The following is a 19,807-nucleotide window of genomic DNA, read 5'->3' on the forward strand; positions in this document are numbered from 1 at the left end:
TTAAGTCTTCTAGCTCTTTGTTAAACATTTCTGTATCTTCTCATTTCGTGCCTATATTTTTTCCAAGATCTTGGATCATATTTTCCAGCATTATTCTGAATTCTTTTTCAGGTAGATTGCCTTTCTCCACTTGACTTAGGTGTTATTCTGGGATTTTACCTTGCTCCTTTGTCTGGAATGTTCTTCTCTGCCATCTCATTTTATCTAACTTTCTGTGTTTTCAGTTTTCATTCTGCAGGATGCAGACTTATAGTTCTTCTTGATTCTGGTGTCTTCCCCACAGTGGGTGAGGTTGATCCAGTGGTTTGTGCAGGCTTCTTGGTGGGAGGGGATGGTGCCTGCCCACTGGTATATGGAGCTGGGTCTTGTCCCTCTGGTGGGAAGGGGCCATGTCAAGTGATGTGTTTAGAGCTGTGGGCTCAGGATGACTTTAGGCACCCTATCTTATGATGGGTGGGGCTGTGTTCCCACCCTCTTGTTGTTTGACCTGAAGATATCAGGAGTGGGGCCTGCAGTCTGTTGGTTGGGGCCAGATCTTGAGACCAGAGTGGTGGCTTCCAGGAGAGCTCACACTGATTAATAATCCCTGGGACCAGCGTTCTTATCCCCACCTCCCCAGAAGAACCCCCACCTCCCCAGAAGAACTCTCCAAGACCCACAGGGATGTCTTGTCCAGATTCCTATGAAATCACTGCTTTTCCCTGGGTCCCATATAGTGAAAGTGCTGTTCCTACCATCTTGTTGCCTTTTCATTGTCTTTGGATGTAGAATCTTTTTTTTTTTTTTTTTGAACATTCCAGTCCTTTCTGTTGATGGTGGTTCAGCAGTTAGTTGTGACTTTGGTGTTCTCATGAGAGAAGTTGAGCTCAAATTCTTTTACTCTGCCATCTTTTCTCCAAAACTTTCCCTGTCACAGTAATGGCAAATCTCACCCACAGCCACCAAGGCCTTCAGGGACTCTTAGGCTGGTAGGGATGCATATAGGGCAGGGAGCAGCTATTCCTGAGGTCTCCATTCGAGGCAGTGGAATTTCTAGCTACCTCCTTCCAACTCCCCCCCTTCATGGATTCTGAGATTCTGGGTTCTACAGCCATAGTCAAACAATCTAAAACTGAGCCACAGGGTAGGGTGCCACCAGCATTCCCATACCACAAAGGAGTCTCCAGCTTTAGGCAGGTTCACTCACTCAGTCTCTAAGGAGCCTTGCTTTCATTCCATGAATCACTTATTCCCCATAGCACTCTTTCCTACATAGGTTTTTAAACAATTCTATAAATACACTGCATAATTTCTTTCAAATCCCATTACTTAAACAACTCTTCTCTTGGTGGCAAGTGGTTTTACAATTTTCACCACCATTATCCCATGTGTTTTTGATATTTTAAGTATTTCTCTAAATGCATTACAGAATATCATATGCTTTCTCTGAAATAACACTCTTGTCAATGAAGCTTGTATGTAGTGCTCTAATAATCATTTTTACTACTCTATGTAAATATTTTACTTGTGTGTAGTGCTCTAATAATCTTTAAACACTGCTCTAAATTCATTACAGAGTAGGTATTACAACCACTCTCTTAAATAACACTGCTTTTTATATAGCAAATAGATTGCAGTTGCACCTTCATTATTCCATATGTCCTGAAATACTTATCTAAATGCACTACTACTACAAGGCTATCACATTTATTCCTTGAAATAACACTCAAAGTAACATACACAAAGCACTATAACCATTTTTATTATATTTGCATTAGAGAAGAGCTCTCACATCTGTTACTTAACACTTTCGTTAATATAGCTTGCATGCACATTCATATAACCATTATTGCAGGTGTTTTAATTACTTCTTCAATGCATTATAGAATGTTTGTTACATCCTTTCCATTAAATAGCATTCTTCTATAGGTAGGATATGGGTTGCACTTTTATAAATATATTTACTCCATGTGGCTCCCCCCCGGAAGTTTACTGAGATATAATTCACACATAGCACTTTATAAGTTTAAGGTGTACAGCACAGTAGGTGATTTACATATACTGAAAGATAATTACCACAATAAATTTAGTTAACATCCATCATCTCATACAGATACAAAAAATACTTATTTTCCTTGTGATGAGAATTCTGGGTCTACTCTCAGCAAATTTCAAGTACACTTATAGCAGAGTTAATTATAGTCATGTTTTATATACTCAGTACTTATTTATCTTGAAGCTGAAAGTTTATACATTTTTACCACTTTAATCCAACTGCCCCACTCCCCACCTACCACCTCTGGTAACCACAAATCTGAACTTTTTCTCTTAGTTTGAATTTTTTTTAAGATTCTACATACAAGTGAGACCCTAAAGTATTTGTCTTTCTCTGATTACTTCACTTAGAATAATGTCCTCTAGGTCCATCCATGTTGTCACAAATGGCAAGATTTCTTTTATGGCTGACTCTTTCATTGTAATAAAAGTACCACGATGTTTTCCATTCACCCATCAATGGACACTTCAATTGTTTCCATGTCTTAGCTAATGGAGATAATGCTGCTATGAGTATGGGGGTGCAGATATCTTTTTTTTTTTTTTGTCTTTTGTCTTTTTTGTTGTTGTTGTTGTTATTGTTGCTATTTCTTGGGCCGCTCCCGTGGCATATGGAGGTTCCCAGGCTAGGGGTTGAATCGGAGCTGTAGCCACCCGCCTACGCCAGAGCCACAGCAACGCAGGATCCGAGCTGCGTCTGCAACCTACACCACAGCTCACGGCAACGCCGGATCGTTAACCCACTGAGCAAGGCCAGGGATCGAACCCGCAACCTCATGGTTCCTAGTCGGATTCATTAACCACTGCGCCACGACGGGAACTCCAGATATCTTTTTGACATAGCTTTTGTTTTATTCAGCTATATTCCCAGAAGAATTACCAAATCAAATGGTATTTTTTTTGAGGAAGCATCACACTATTTTCCATAATGGCTATTTCAAGTTATAATACACAAGTGTTCCCTTTTCTCCACATCTTTGCCAGCATTTGTTTCTTGATAGGCATTCTAACAGGTGTGGAAGGATTTCAATTTAAAATGAAACCAGGAGTTCCCATTGTGGCTCAGTAGTTAACAAACCTGACTAGTATCCATGAAGACACAGTGTGAGCCCTGGCCTCACTCAGTGGGTTAAGGATCCAGCATTGCTCTGAGCGTGGTGTAGGTCACAGATGTGGCTCGGATCCTGTGTTGCTGTGGCTGTGGTGTGGGCCCCAGTGGCTACAGCTGTAATGTGACCCCTAGCCTGGGAACCTCCATATGCCACAGATACGGTCCTAAAAAGACAAAAGACAATAAATAAATAAAATGAAATGAAACCAATGGATATAAAAAATGGAAAGTTTCATACATGTGCCTTAGATGAAGAAATTAAGGACTGAGACTAATTTCTTGTAAATGCCTGATTTACAGAAAGCTGTTAATATTGGAATTTTCTTAAACAATAAGGAGTTTGTCAAATGTTGCTTCCTATCAGCCTTAGAAAATTTTGATTATGGTTTCCAGAAGAATGAATAAGAAATGATTCTGGCCAGGTTAGTCCCCCCCACCCCCCAAAAAAAAACAAGTTGAATTGAGCTTTGTTTGTATGACTGGACTGATTTTGTCTGTTTATGGAATTTTCATAGCTGGTTTCCAGTTTTTGTTTGTAATTGACTCTAACTGAACCCTCTGTACATTTCCTGACATACATACATACATTCAGCTTACCCAGGTCCTCAATGGACTCACCTGTAGCTTGCCTATAGTTTGCACGTCCTGACTTGTAACTTCTCTGTTCTTCCTGAATAAACTCATCATTTTGACAGTGTGACCCTGTTCATTTTATCTTTTTATTTAGGTCAATATAGGCAAGAGATATCTCATTATGGTTTTGACTTGCACTTCTCTAATGATTACTGATAGTGAGAACATTTTCATGTACCTGTTGGCCATTTGAATATTTTCTTTGGAAAAACATCTATTCAGACCCTTTGCTCATTATTTAATTAGGTGATGATGATGATGATGATTTGACAGAGTTACATGAGTTCTTTATATATTTTAGACATTAATTCATTTCAGATATATAGTTTACAAATAATTTTTCCCATTCAGTAGGCCGCCTTTTCATTTTGTTGTTTATTTTGTTATGCAGAACTTCTTAGTTTGATGTAATCACATTTATTTTTTATTTTGTTGCTTGTGCTTCAGGTGTTATATGAAGGAAATCATTGCCAAGCCCCATGTCAAGGAGCTCTTTTCTGTGTTTTCTAAGAGTTTTATGATTTCCATCTTATATTTAAGTCTTTAACCCATTTTGAATTGTTTTGCAAGTGGCATCAGATTGAGATCTAGTATAATTCTTTTCCATGTGAATATCCAATTTCTAGCACTATTTACTGAAGAAACTGTCTTTTCTCCATTTAGTATTCTTAGCTCCTTTATCAAAAATTAGTTGACCATATATGCATGAGTTTATTCCTGGACTCTCAATTTTTTTCATTGGTTTATATGTCTGTTTTATGCCAGTACCATACTGTTTTGGTTACCTTAGCTTTATAATATAGCTTGAAATCACAAAGTGCGAACCTCCTGCCTTGTTCCTTCTCTGAATTACTTTGGCTGTTCCACATAAATTTTAGGATTTTTCCTACATCTATTTTTTCTAAATGCCATTGGAATCTTGTTAGGGTTTTCAATAAATCTGTAGATGACTTCAGTTAACGTAGACATTTAAATAACATTCTCACAATCAATGAACAGAGGATACCATTCTATTGATTTGTAGTATCTTCAATTTCTTTAATCAATAACTTGGGAGTTTTCAGTGTAGCTTTCACCTCAAAATTTTCATGGAGATTTTACGTTTTTTTTTTTTTTTTTTGATGCTATTGTTAAGGGAAGAGTTTTCTGTTTTATAAAAATTCTGTTAGTGTATAAAAATGCAGATTTTTGTATGCTAATTTTGTATCCTACAACTTCCCTGAATTTGTTGCTTATATTTAACGTGTTTTTTTGTCTTTTGGTGGAGTCTTTAGGAGTTTCTCCATATAAAATTATGTCATCTGCAAATACAGACAATTTTACTTTTTACTTTCCTATTTTGATGCCCCCCTTTTTTTTTCTCTGTTTGCCTGAATGCTCTGGCTAGGACTTCCAGTTCTGTGTTGAATAGTAGAGGTGGGGTATGGCATCCCTGTCTTGTCTATATCTTGGAAAAGCTCTCAGCCTTTTTACCATTGAGTATGATGCTGACTGTGGGCTTGTAATATACAGCCTTTACTCCTTCTATACCTAACTTGTTATGAGTTATCCCGAACAGATGTTGAATTTTGTCAAATACTTTTTCTTTTGAAATAATGTTTTTTTTTTCTTTCATTCTATTACTGTGATGTATATTGAATCAATCTTGCATCCCAGGGATAAATCCCACTTGGACTGCAGTGAATGACCCTTTCAATGTGCTGCTTAATTTGATTTCCTAATTTTTGCTGAGAATGATTGCATTTATATTCATCACAGGAAACTGGCCTATATTTTCCCTTTGCTGTGGTGTCCTTTCCTAGTTTTGGTATCTGGCTTTCCTCACTCTTTTTTATCCTTTATTCCTTTTGTCGCTCTGATGGAAAGATTTCAAAAGTCCTGTCTGCTAGATCTACAATTCTTGTTTCAGCATGGTGGAGACTTGGGACTCAACTAAATTCTTCGGTGAAGTTGTACTTTTCAGTTCTCCAATTTTTTTAAATGATTTCTTTAACTTATTTTGTTGATGCATTGTTTTCCTAATTTCCTTTAGTTATCTGTGTGTTCTTTTAGTTTACTAAACTTAAGAAAATTATTATGAATTTTTTGTCTGACTGTTCACGGATCTCCATTTCTTTAGGGTGTTATTGCAGCTTCATTAAGTTTCCTTGGGTGATGTCATGTTTATTTGATTTTCCATGATCCTTGATTTTATATGTTGGCATCTACATTTGAGTAAGTGGTCTTCTCTTCCAGACTCTACAGGTTCACTTTGGTAAAGCCATTTCTTGACCACTCATCTCAGTTTAGGTTTCTGGGCATGTCAACTGGTAGCATCCTTTGGCAACTGGGGCTCCTCCCAATTGCCTCATCTGTTTTGAAGAAAGGTCACTGCCTCATCTTAAAGGCCAGGAGAGGGTGCCTCTGGCTGAAAATATTTGACTAGAAAATGGTGTCTTGGTTGCTGGCTCAAGTGAGGTTACAGGATGAGCTCTGTTGTTGCCTGGGTTCTCATTTGGCAGTTAGGTGGGGCAATGAATGAATTTCTCTCCCCCTGAGGGGAGGTGTGATGAATAGGTTCCAAGGCCTGCACAGATCATTGGGGATCCAAATAAGGCAAGACTGTATGGCAAATTCCCTGATGAGAAAGGTCCACCAGTTTTTCCCTGCAGATAACGAAAGCCAAGGGCTGTGCTCTCTGTTCAACTACCACTGTAAGCAAGGGTGTTTGTGGCCTATGCAGCTTCTCTTGTGCTCTGGTTAGATTTTCTTAAAAAAAAAAAAAAAAAAAAGCTGTATTCAGCAATGGGAGGGGCTACAAATTTCCCTGCCAGAGTGGGCCACTATACAGGCTCCAAGCATGACAAGTCTCTTGAGGATCAAATTAAGCAGAACTATGCACCAGGTTCTCTGGCCTCACATATACCACTGTCCTAACCCTGCAAATGGGTACTGTATGGGCTCTCCACTCCCATGATGCTCTAATCAGAGTTGCAAGATGGGATACATAGATTTCCAAGAGCTCTTGCTAGGCCTCCTTGTTAGGCCATGCTGGAAGCTGTACTAACTTTCAGTGTGGCTGTAAATTAGCCTATCTGGTCAGATGGGACCCCAGTTGAGGCCTGGGGTTTTCCAGGCCTCAGGGCCAGCAAGGTTCTTTGGGTGTTGAGTCAGTCAGAACCATACACTAAGTTCCCTAGATGGCTGGGGCCTCTTTCTTGGTTCTGCAGCTACATAGCTACTGGCTAGGCCATCTGCTTGAGTCCCACTGTAATCAGGGATGCAGAGTCATCTACTGAGATTCTCAGGAGTTCTGGTTAGGTTTCCTGATTGGTAGAGTTGGAGATTGTACTCAGCAGTGGGTAGAGCTATGGGTTAGCTTCCTTGCCCAGGTAGGACTGCAGAACAGGACTGAGTTAAGATGACAAAAGAATAACCTTGCAGGGCTTGGAGCTGGTTCCTCCACCCCACTCAGGTAGGGGAGCTAATATAAAGCCTCAGCCACTGCTGAGTTTAGCTCATGGTCCCACTCTACTAGGAGGCTAAGTTGTCAGATATTTTCAAAATCATTAATGTATAATAAGCTTAGGTTTGATGTAAAGCCTCTACCCACTTAAAACTATATTTCTATTGACTACCATCTGATGAGATGATACTGCAAGTATTCACACAATTCCAATAAAAAGTCACCTCACAGTAAATGCTTTCCTCTAACTTCCATAGTATGTGCATTTCATTTTCTCTGGCCTGTGGGTGAAGTCTTCTTTACAAATACTAATAGAGTGTTCTACCATGTGATTTTTCTGATGTTTAGTGAGGTATGCCTTTGGGCAAACGATTCCCTGTATTCACTCACCAATTGGTTTTCTCTACTCTGAGCTTTTTGATATATGGTATGGTATAAATTCCAGTAGAAAAGTCTTCTATATCCATAGTATCTTCATATTATTTTTTCCCTAGTTTTCTACTGTACTGTGACAACTGACCTTATACCAAAGGTGTTCTTGAAATCTTAACAGATTTTTCTCCCCATTTTGTATTCTATGTTCTACCTTCTATAAACTCCTGACTTCACCCACAGTGATCTCCCTCATTTATTACATTTATAACATTCTTCCCCAAATGTGTTCTCTGATGCACAGTGAGTTTTGACTTCACATAGAATGATTTTCCACAAATATTACATTCATAGGGTTTCTCTCCTGTGTGAGTTCTATAATGTGCAATGAGTTTTGACTTCACACAGAAAGATTTTCCACATTCATTACATTCATAGGGTTTCTGTATTACGTGAGTTCTCTGATGAACAATTAGGGCTGACTTCTGACGGAAGTTTTTCCCACATTCATTACATCTAAAAGGTTTCTCTCCTGTGTGCCTCCTCTGATGTTCTGTGAAACCTGAGTAGTAGCAGAAAAATTTTCCACATTCAATACATTCATAGGGCTTCTCACCTGTATGAGTTCTCAAATGTTTAGTGAGAGTTGACTTCTCAGAGAAGGATTTCCCACATTCATTACACTCATAAGGTTTTTCTCCTGTGTGAGTTCTTTGATGTTTAACGAGGTCTGATTTTCTGAGAAAGGCCTTCCCACATTCGTAGCATTCATAGGGCTTTTCCCCTGTGTGTGTTTTCTGATGTACAGTAAGGACTGACTTAAATGAGAAGGATTTACCACATTCCTGACATTCATATGGTTTCTCTCCTGTGTGTGTTCTATGATGTTGGGTGAGGGTTGACTTTTCACTGAAGGATTTCCCACATTCCTGACATTCATAAGGTTTCTCCCCTGTATGAATTCTCTGATGTTTAATGAGGTCTGAATTCTTGTAGAAAGTTTTCCCACATTCATGACATTCACAGGATTTTTCCCCTGTGTGGGTTCTCTGATGTCTTGTGTGAGATGACTTCTGGTTGAACGTTTTTCCACATTTATGACATTTATAGGGTTCTTCTCCTGTGTGTATATTCTGTTGTACACCAAAGACTAATTTCTCATTGAAAAAGTTTCCATATTCATTGTATTCAATTATATTGTCAACTGAGTGGATTCTCTGAATTGGAATGAGGTTTGACTCCTGGCTCAAAGGGTGAACACTATGCTCAAAGAAAATGGATTTGTCAAAGAAATTTTCTCCACATTCATTAAATTCATAGTGATTCCCTTTTGGATATGTTCTCTGGTGAGCACTGAGAGATGATATATCACAGAAGGTTCTTCTATATTCCCTATATTTACAGGTTTTCTGTTCTGTGTGAAGTTTCTTATGTATAACAAAGAGTGAATTTTCATGGAAAGCTTTCCTACATTCATTGTATTTAAAAGGTTGGTCCAAAACTGGAATTTTCTGATGCTGAACAGAATCTTCATTAAGACAAAGGCAATTCTCATTTTTATTATATTCATAAAGTTTCTCTTCAGAATGAATTCTTTCATGCTTTTCATCATGGAACCACTTTCTACCTTTGTTAAACACCTTTCTTGAATAGGTTCTACTGCTATTAATTAATTCTGAAACAGAGTGACAAAAAAGGTTAGTTTGTGACAAGAATATTTAAAGGAAAGAGCATTAGGTCTGGTGGAATTGATTAGTTTAGGTCTTATCTCTTCATGCCTCGACTATGACAACAGTGTATAAATCCAGTTTCATCTCTCTTTTCCATTCTACCCAGCAACAACAAACCAACTTTCTAAAAGCCCTAATCCATAAAGGAACTAATTCTGTTGCTAGCTCTGATTAAAGAGGAATAAAAATATGAAATAAGAGCAAATCAATGATTGGACAAGACATTCTTTTTTTATTTTATTTTATTATTATTATTTTTTTTTAGGACTGCATTCAGGGCATATGTAGGTTCCCATGCTAGGGTTCGAATCAGAGCTGTAGCTGCTGGCCTATGCCACAGCCACAGCAATGCCAGATTCAAGGTACATCTGTGACCTACACCACAGCTCATGGCAATGGCAGATCCTTAACCCACTGAGCAGGGTCAGGGATTGAACCTGCATCCTCAAGGATGCTAGTCAGATTCATTTCTGCTAAGCCACAACGGGAGCTCCTGGACAAGACTTTCTTGCCACACAGTCAGACTTACAGCTGTATTCTAGTTTTGGAATTTTCCATTTATTATGTAAGAGTTGTCCAGCAGTAGACCTCTCCTGACCATCAAACCCTTTTTCAATCCTTTCTGGCTTTCCCCCAAACAAACCTTGCCTGATATAAGCTTTCAATCTTTTTTCAACATCTCTGCATACCATGAAGAAAAAAATTTTATACCTGGTCCTAGAAATTTCATTTACCATTACCTTGAGATTTTTTTGTTAGGCATGCCTGATTTTACTCCCTAATATCTACAATGCTCTCAATCTTTGAATTAAATGTCTTAAGAATTGACAATATATTTTTAAAGTTTCCTTTATTAAGATATAGTTGACTTACAATGTGTTGGTTTCTGGTATACAGCAAAGTGATTCAGTTATATATATATATATAATATATATTAAGTTATATAACATATATTTTCAATTATGGTTTATTACATGATACTGAATATGGTTCCCTTGCTTTACAGTAGGACCTTGTTTATCCATTCCATATATGTTTGCATCTGCTAATCTCAAACTCCCAAACCACCTCTCTCCTTTCCTCTTCCCCCCTGGCAACCACAAGACTCTTCTTTATGTCTGAGTCTGTTTTTGTTTCATAGATAAGTTCATTTGTGTCATATTTTAGATTCCACATATAAGAAATATCACATGGTATTTGTCTTTCTCTTTCTGACTTACTTCACTTAGTATAATAATCTCTAGGTCCATACACGTTGCTGCAAATGTCATTATTCCATTCTTTTTTATGGTTGAGTAGTATTCCTGTGTGTGTGTGTGTACACATATTCTTTATCCATTCATTTGTCAATGGACATTTAGGTTGTTTCCATGTTTTGGCTATTATGAACAGTGCTTCTGTGAACATAGGGGTGCATGTATCTTTTTGAATTATAGTTTTGTCCGAATATATGCCTATGGATGGGATAGCTGGATCATATGGCAACTCTATTTTCAGATGATGCTACAAAGATACAGTCTCAAAACAGTATGGTACTGGATCAAAAAACAAAAATACAGTTCAGTGGAACAGGATAGAAAGCCCAGAAGTAGGCAAGAATATACAACGGGGAAAAGAATCTCTTCAATAAATGATGCTGGGAAAACTGGACAACTACGTGTAAAAGAATGAAATTAGAACACTCTAACACCATACACAAAAATAAATTCAAAATGGATTAAAGACCTAAATGCAAGACTGGATCCTATAAAACTCTTAGCAGAAAATACTCTTAGAGGAAAATAGGCCAAATACTCTCTGGCATAAATGACACAAATGTCTTCTCAGATCCACCTCCTAGAGTAATGAAATAAAAACAAAATAAACAAATGGGACCTAATTAAACTTGATCTTTTTGCACAGCCAAGGAAACCATACACAAAATGAAGAGACAACCCACAGAATGGAAGAAAATATTTGCAAATGAAGTGACTGACAAGGGATTAATCTCTATAATATATAAACATTTCCTGCAGCTCAAACTGACTCGCAGCTCAATATCAAAAGAACAAACACAATCAAAAAATGGGCAGAAGATCTAAATAGACATTTCTCTAAGGAAGACATTCAGATGGGCAAAGAACACATGAAACATGCTAAACATCACTAATTACTAGAGATAAGCAGATCAAAAGTACTAGAGGTCCCACCTTACACCAGTGAGAATAGCCATCATCAAAAAATCTATAAACAATAAATGCTGGAGAGGGTGTGGAGAAAAGGACCCCTCTTACAATGTTGGTGGGAAAACAGTATAGAGTTTCCTCAACAAACTAAAAATAGAACCACCATATGACTCAGCAATCCTACTCCTGGGCATCTGTTCAGAGGAAACCATAATTCAAAAAGATAACATGCACCCCAATGTTCACTGCAGCCCTATTTACAATAGCCAAAACATGGAGCAACCTCAATGGCCACTGACAGAAGAATGGATAAAGAAAATGTGGTACATACATACAATGGAATATTACTCAACCATAAAAAGAACGAAATACTACCATTGCAGGAACATGGATGGACCCAGAAATGAACATACTGAGTGAAGTTAGAGAATGAAAGATGAACATCGTATGATATCACATATATATGTAATCTATAAAAAGGATACAAATTAACTTACCTGCACAACAGAAATTGACTCGCAAATTTTGAAAAGCTTATGTTTACCAAAGGGGACAGGTGGAGAAATGGACTCAGGCTTGGGATTGGCATATGCACAGTGAGGTACATGGGATCACTGGCCAATGGGGACCTGCTGTATAGCATAGAGAACCCTACCAAATATTCTGTGATAATCTTATGTACAAAAAGAATCTGAAAGAGATTGGACGAATGTATATGACAACTGAATCACTTTGCTGTATATCAGAAAGTATCACAACCTTGTAAGTTAACTATACTTCAATAAAACTTTAAAAAATGAAAAAGAAACTTAATGAGATAATACATCACAATGACTAAAATGGCTAAAATTAATTAGACAACACTACATTCCAACAAGGATGTAATGCAACCAGAACTGTTACACACAGCTGGTAGCAGTATAATTTACTATGAACACTTCAGAAAACTGTTTAAATATTACTAAAGCAAAATCTGTGACCACTCTATACTTGACAAGTTTATTTCTAGCTATACTTCTAAGATAAGAGTATAGGTCCTCCAAAAGACACATGCAAGAATATTTATGGAAGAGGAAAACAAGATGGCAGTGGCAAAGGATACTTAGCTCACTTCCTTCCAGGAACACATCAAACATATATCTACATTTGGAGCAATTCTCACTAAAAACCACCTAGAGACTGGCAGAAAGACTCTTATACAACTAAGGCTATAAAAAATATCCTCACGGAGCAAGGAAGGAAAGGAAAAGAAGCAATCATGTCAGGACCTGTGCCCCTAGGAGGGGAAGCTCAAAGATCCTCCCTGAAGAGTGAGCAATTCATAGCATATTTTGGGTGCTGCAGCCCTATAGTCTGACACCAGAAACATGCCCTTTGGCTAGTATGAAATCCAGTGATACTGGTGGTTGAGGTGGGGAGGGGTTTGAGAAACTTTGACTTTGCTCTTGAAGAACACATACATGCTTATTTTCTCATGGAACAGGCAGAGGAAGCCAACCGAGAGAGCCAGAACTCTGGCTTGTTTCCCACAACTTCCTCAGCACATGTCCCTGGCCCATACAAATACCTGCCCCAGAGTTCCTCTTGCTCCATGGTGAAGCTCCCCACTAGCACAAAGGCTGCTACTGCTGATGAAAGCACACAGTTAAGAGCATGGAGCTGGACTGAACCCAATACTGTTTATGAATGGCACTGGTGGGGGGGGCATTGCTGGTGTTTTCAGGGCAGCAGATCAGCAGTGGCCTGGAATACTCACTGGTGTGCCAGGACGAACAGAGTGTGACCTGGCCCACAGGTGGCACACACTCCAGCCCCTCTTGATCCACACCTGCTTCCTTCTGGGGAATGGAACCAGCTCTGACCTAACCCGCAAGACTTCTGCTCTAGCACCTCAAGATATGGCACTAACCCTGGTGCTGGTAGGTGGTATCAACCACTGAGCACAGGAGAAGCCCTTGCTGACACCTGGCTCTGGCTCTAACCCCTCCATCTCCATCCCTACCTATCACCCAGGTATGGAGGTGTAATAGGCAGAATACTTTGGGGGAAGATATGACTCATCTTCATGTCAGATCCAGTTCTCCTACCAAAGCCACTGGGCACACACAGACTATATGGGGACATACTAAACAAGGATACCATTTCAAGACCATGATAGGTAATTCCCCCCCCAATTTCATTGAGACAGAGAAAAATAAGAAAAATAAGGAGGTGGGATCAAGATGGTGGAGGAGTATGACATGGCACTCACCTTCTCCCACAAACACATTAAAAAAAACCCACTTACATGTAGAATGATTCACATAGAACATCTACTTAATGCTGGCAGAAGACCTTAAACCTCCAAAAGGGGCAAGAAACCCTCCACATAACTGGGTAGTACAAAAGAAAAAAGAGAGAACATGAAAAAAAAAAAAAAAAAAGAATCAGGACAGGACCAGCACTCCTGAGAGGGAGCTGTGAAAGAGGAAAGGAATCTGCACCCTGGGAGGCCACCGTACTGACAGGGAGATCAGCCAGAGATGAAAAAGGAACCTCAAAGCCTCAGAGAAAAGTGCAGCAGCACGACTAAGGAGGGCAGAGAGAGAGAGCCACACAAACCATTGGTACCAACACCCCATAGACACCACAGCCTGAGATGCTCAGGCAATGGCTGGGTGCTGAGACTCAGGCTCCAGAGGTTAGTTCCAGGAAGAGAACCAGGGTTGGTTGTGTGGAGACTGCCTGAGGGGCTAGGGAGTGGTACACTACAGGCTGGGGAGCAGATCGCCATAGTGGAGGAAACCTGGGAGGAGGCCTGGGCCCAAAGGAGAAGAAAGGAGCCCAGAAATTTTGCAGGCCAGAAGGGAGTGGCATAATATTCATAAAGTGCTAAAAGAGAAAAACCTACAACATAGGATATTCTACCCAGCAAGATTATCATTCAGAATTGAAGGTGAGATAAGGAATTTCTTAGACAAGAAAAAAAATTAGAAGTTCATCAATACTAAACCAATTTTATAAGAAGTGTTAAAGGGTCCTCATTAAGTGAAAAAAAAAAAGGTACAACAAGAAATAAGAAACAATAGGAAGAAGAAAATCCCATGGAAAGAGCAAAAATGTAGAAAAAGTTGTGGATGAGCCAATAAAAAGCTAGTACAGAAGTTAAAAAAGGTATCAGTCCATCTCTGCACTCAAGGGATGCAAAGATGGATTGATACCTGCAAATCAATCAATGTGGTACACCACATAAACAAAAGTTAGGACAAAAATCACATAAGGGTCAAGGACCCAGCATTGCTGCAAGCTGCAGTGCAGGTGGCAGACAGGGATTGGATATGATGTTGCTGTGGCTGTGGTGTTGGCTGGCAGCTGCAGCTCTGATTTGACCCCTAGCCTGGGATTCCCATATACCACAGGTGCAGCCCTACAAAGGAAAAAAAAAAAAAAATCAGGAGTTCCCGTCGTGGCGCAGTGGTTAACGAATCCGACTAGGAACCATGAGGTCGCAGGTTCGGTCCCTGCCCTTGCTCAGTGGGTTAACGATCCGGCGTTGCCGTGAGCTGTGGTGTAGGTTGCAGACGCGGCTCGGATCCCGCGTTGCTGTGGCTCTGGCGTAGGCGGTGGCTACAGCTCCGATTCAACCCCTAGCCTGGGAACCTCCATATGCCGCGGGAGCGTCCCAAGAAATAGCAACAACAACAACAACAAAAGACAAAAAGACAAAAAAAAAAAAAAAAAATCACAAGATGATCTCAACTGCAGAAAAAGCCTTTGACCAAATGTGGCATTCATTCATAATAAAAACTTTCATCAAAGTGAGTAGAGAGGGAGTATATATCAATATAATAAAGGCCATTTATGATAAACCCACAGCCAATATCACACCCAATGGTGAAAAGTTGAAAGCCTTTCTGTTATTTCCACGAACAAGACAAGGATGCTGATATGTATATATATGTATGTGTGTATATGTATATGTATATGTATGTGTATATATATGTATGTGTGTGTGTTGTGTGTGTGTGTGTGTGTGTGTGTGTATATATATATATATATATATTTTTTTTTTTTTAAGAGCTGCACCCGTGGCATATGGAAGTTCCCAGGCTGGGGGTCAAATTAGAGCTACAGCTGTAAGCCTACACCATAGCCAGAGCAATGCAGATCTGAGCCACCTCTGGGACCTACACCACAGCTCACAGCAATGCCAGATCCTTAACCCACTGAGCAAGGCCAGGGATCGAACCTGTATCCTCATGGATCCTAGTTGGGTGTATTACCACTGAGCCACGATGGGAACAGCAATCATGCCCACTACTGCTACTTCTATTTAACATGGTATTGGAAACCCTATTCACAGCAATCACAGACACAGACACACATACAAAAATAAGTTATCCAAACTGGAAGGCAAGAAGTATAACTATCACTGTTCACATAAATAACACTCCTGGGTACATATCTGATGAAAACAAAAACACCAATTTGAAAAGATACATGTGCCCCAATGTTCACAGCATCATTTACAATAGGCAAGACAAGGAAGCAACATAGGTGCCCATCAACAGATGACTGGATAAAGAAAATTGTGTGCATGTGTGTGTATACAATGGAACATCAGTCATAAAAAAAGAATCAATTTTGTCATTTGCAGGAACATGGATGCACCTAGAGAATATTGTGCTTAGTGAAATAAGCCAGACAGAGAAAGACAAAATTTGGTATATCAATTACATGTAGAATATAAAAAATAATACAAATGAACATATATGCAAAACAGAAACAGACTCACAGATATAGAAAACAAACGTATGGTGGCTAAAGGGGAAACTGAGGGTGGAGGAACAAATTAGGGGTCTTGTTTAACCAATACAAACTAATATGTATAAAACAGATAAGCATAAGGATATATTGTATAGCACAGGGGATTACAGCCATTACCTTGTAATAGCTTATAGTGCAGAATAATCCGCAAAAATAGTGAATCACTATGTTGTATACCCGAAATCAATTATACTTTAATAACACTTTTTCAACTACCCCAAAATACAAAGTGAGTATATTTTAAAACAAGTATATCTATATACAAAGTAAGTATATTTTAAAACTCTAAATATGCTCCAATAACAGAATACATAGATAAATTCTGGGATAGTCACAATGGAATGCACAGCCATATAAAGCAATAAACTACTCATAACTACAACACACATGTATCTCACAGACATAGTGCTGATCCAGAGGAGGCATACACTATAAATATAGCATACATACACATATACTTATTGCAGGTATGTACGTATGCATGTAGCATACATATACAAATAGTACATGCTGTTTGCTTACACTTATCTGAAGTCAAAAACAGGCAAACTTGGAGTTCCCATCATGGCTCAGTGGTTAATGAATCCGACTAGGAACCATGAGGTTGTGGGTTTGATCCCTGTCCTTGCTCAGTGGCTTAAGGATCTGGCATAGCTGTGAGCTGTGGTGTAGGTCGAAGATGCGGCTTAGATCCTGTGTTGCTGTGGCCCTGGCATAGGCCAGTGGCTACAGCTCCAATTAGACCCCTAGCCTGGGAACCTCCATATGCTGCAGGTGAGGCCCTAGAGAAGACCAAAAAAACCCAAACTAAACCAAACAAATAAACAAACAAAAAACCAGGCAAACTTGACCTATGATAACATAAAAGAAGAGGACAGCAGGGAGGAGACTTCTGGTGTGCAAAAAAAAATGGTCCATATATTCACTTTCTTGGTGGATATATGGGTATATACACATACAAAACTTTACTTATTGAACATTTAAATACTGTGTACTCAACTCTATGTATTTTTACCTTAAAAAAAAAAGAGTACCATTTGTATATAAGTGACACTACGACATACTTGGTAACACAGTGACATTAAATAATGGAGTCAAACTGAGTTACTTCCAAAGTTCATAGCCACAAGAACATGATTCTTAAAGACTATTCTCAGACGAGATTAGATGGCAGAATAGAAGGACTGGAGCTCAACTTCTCTCCTAAAAACAACAAAATTCACAACTAAAGGCTGAGCATTCTTCACCCAAATGGCCTGAAAACCTTAAAAAAGATACCCTAACTCCAGAAGAAAAAGAGGAGGACACATCAAGAGGTAGGAGGGGTGATTTCATGATATATAAACAACCCCATACCTCTGGGGTGGGAAGCTCCACAGACTGAAAACTAACTGGTTCACAGAAACTCACCCACAGGAGTGAGAGTTCTGAGCCCCACATCAAACCCTCACGTGTGGGGATCTGGCACTGGGAGAAAGAGCCCCTGGAGCATCTGGCACTGAAGGCCAGTGGGGCTTGTGCGCAGGAGGTCCACGGGACTGGGGGAAACGGAGACACCATTCTTAAAAGGCGCACACAGACTTTCACGTGCACTGGGTCCCAGGGCAGAGCGGGGTCTCCATAGGAATCTGGGTCAAACCTGACTGCAGTTCTTGGAGGACATCCTGGGAAAACAGGGGTGAATGTGGCTTGTTGTGAGGGATGGACATTGAAAGCAAAGCTCTCGGGAATATTCAGCAGCAGTGCCTTTCTCTGGAGGTGGCCATTTTGGGAAAATCTGGCCCCACCCATCAGTCAGTGCTGAGAAGCCCCAGGACAAACAACAATCCAGGTGGGACCACAGCCCCACCCCTCAGTAAACAGGCTACCTAAAGACCCCTCAGGCACACAGCTGCCTCTAATCCCATCCAGAGACTAAGCCCCACCCACCAGAGGGATCAGAATCAGCTCCTCCTACCAGGGGGCAGGCATCAGCCCCTCCCATCAGGAAGCCTACAGCAAGCCCCCCATACGGACTTCAGCCACAGGGGGGCAGACACCAGAAGTAAGAGAGGCTACAACTCTATTACCTGTAAAAAGGTCACCACACCAAAAACCTATAAAAATGAAAAGACAGAGAACTATAACTCAGATGAGGGAGAAAGGAAAAGCCCCAGAAAACAGCTAAGCGATGAGGAGATTCTCAGCCTCCAGGAAAAAGACTTTAGACTGCTGATGCTGAAGATGATGCAAGACATTGGACATAAACTGGAGGCAAAGATGGATAACTTACAGGAAACACTGAGCAAAGAGATACAAGATATAAAACTTAAACAAGAAGAGATGCAAAATACAATAACCGAAATAAAAAATCCACTCGAAGCAGCTAACAGCAGAATACAGGAGGCAGAAGAACGAATAAGCGAGGTGCCGGACAGATTAGTGGAAATTACGGGTGCAGAACAAGAAAGAGAAAAAAGATTGAAAAGAAATGAAGAGAATCTCAGAGAACTCTGGGACAATGTTGAACACACACCAACATCCGTGTTATAGGGGTGCCAGAAGGAGAAGAGAGAGAGAAGGGGACAGAAAAAATATTCCAAGAGATAATAGCCAAAAACTTCCCTCACATGGGAAAGGAACCACTCACTCAAATCCAGGAAGCACAATGAGTACCATACAAAATAAACCCAAGGAGGAATACCCCGAGACACATACTAATCAAACTGACCAAAACTAAAGACAAAGAGAAAATCTTGAAAGCAGCTAGGGAGAAGAAACAAATAACATACAAGGGAACCCCAATAAGGTTATCGGCAGATTTTTCAACAGAAACTCTGCAGGCCAGAAGGGAGTGGCATGATGTACTTAACGTGATGAAAGGAAAAAACCTCCAACCAAGATTACTCTACCCAGCAAGGCTCTCGTTCAGATTTGAGGGAGAAATCAAAACCTTCACAGATAAGCAAAAGCTGAGAGAATTCAGCAACACTAAACCAGCCTTACAACAAATACTAAAGGAACGTCTACAGGCAGAAAAGAACAAGAGAAGAAGGAGAGGAAAAAGAGCAGCAAAAACCAATCCAAAGTAATTAATAAAATGGCAATAAGAACATACATATCAATAATTACCTTAAATGTGAATGGACGAAACGCCCCAACTAAAAGACATAGACTGGCTGAATGGATACAAAAACAAGACCCATATATATGCTGTCTTCAAGAGACCCACTTCATTTCTAGGGACACATACAAATTGAAAGTGAGAGGATGGAAGAAAATATCTCATGCAAACGGGGATCAAAAGAAAGCTGGAGTCACAATGCTCATATCAGACAAAATAGACTTTAAAGTGAAGAATATTTTCAGGGACAAAGAAGGACATTACATAATGATCAAAGGATCAATCCAAGAAGATGATATAACAATTTTAAATATCTACACACCCAACGTAGGTTCACCACAATATATAAGGCTACTGCTAACAACCTTAAAAGGAGAAATCAACAATAACAGGATCATAGTCAGGGAC

At 39.6% G+C, this 19,807-nt stretch overlaps 1 protein-coding gene across 5 annotated transcripts in view; it reads right to left on the minus strand.

Moving 5' to 3' along the window:
• The window catches only part of ZNF37A (zinc finger protein 37A), a 101,760-nt gene that overhangs the window by 29,555 nt on the left and 52,398 nt on the right, over window positions 1-19,807 (minus strand). For 3 of the 5 annotated variants that reach the window (XM_005670986.3, XM_013983244.2, XM_013983245.2), the window contains one exon: window positions 4,849-9,270. The exons of 1 other annotated variant lie outside the window; for it this stretch is intronic. In XM_005670986.3, the coding sequence (XP_005671043.1) occupies window positions 7,829-9,270 (1,442 nt within the window). In that variant the 3' untranslated portion in view covers window positions 4,849-7,828. Of the gene's footprint in view, window positions 1-4,848; window positions 9,271-17,034; window positions 17,500-19,807 lie in introns of those variants that run through there. One more of the 5 variants, XM_021072372.1, reaches the window with a different exon arrangement.

Source organism: Sus scrofa, chromosome 14, assembly GCF_000003025.6.
Source record: "Sus scrofa isolate TJ Tabasco breed Duroc chromosome 14, Sscrofa11.1, whole genome shotgun sequence".
Taxonomy (NCBI): Eukaryota; Metazoa; Chordata; class Mammalia; order Artiodactyla; family Suidae; genus Sus; species Sus scrofa.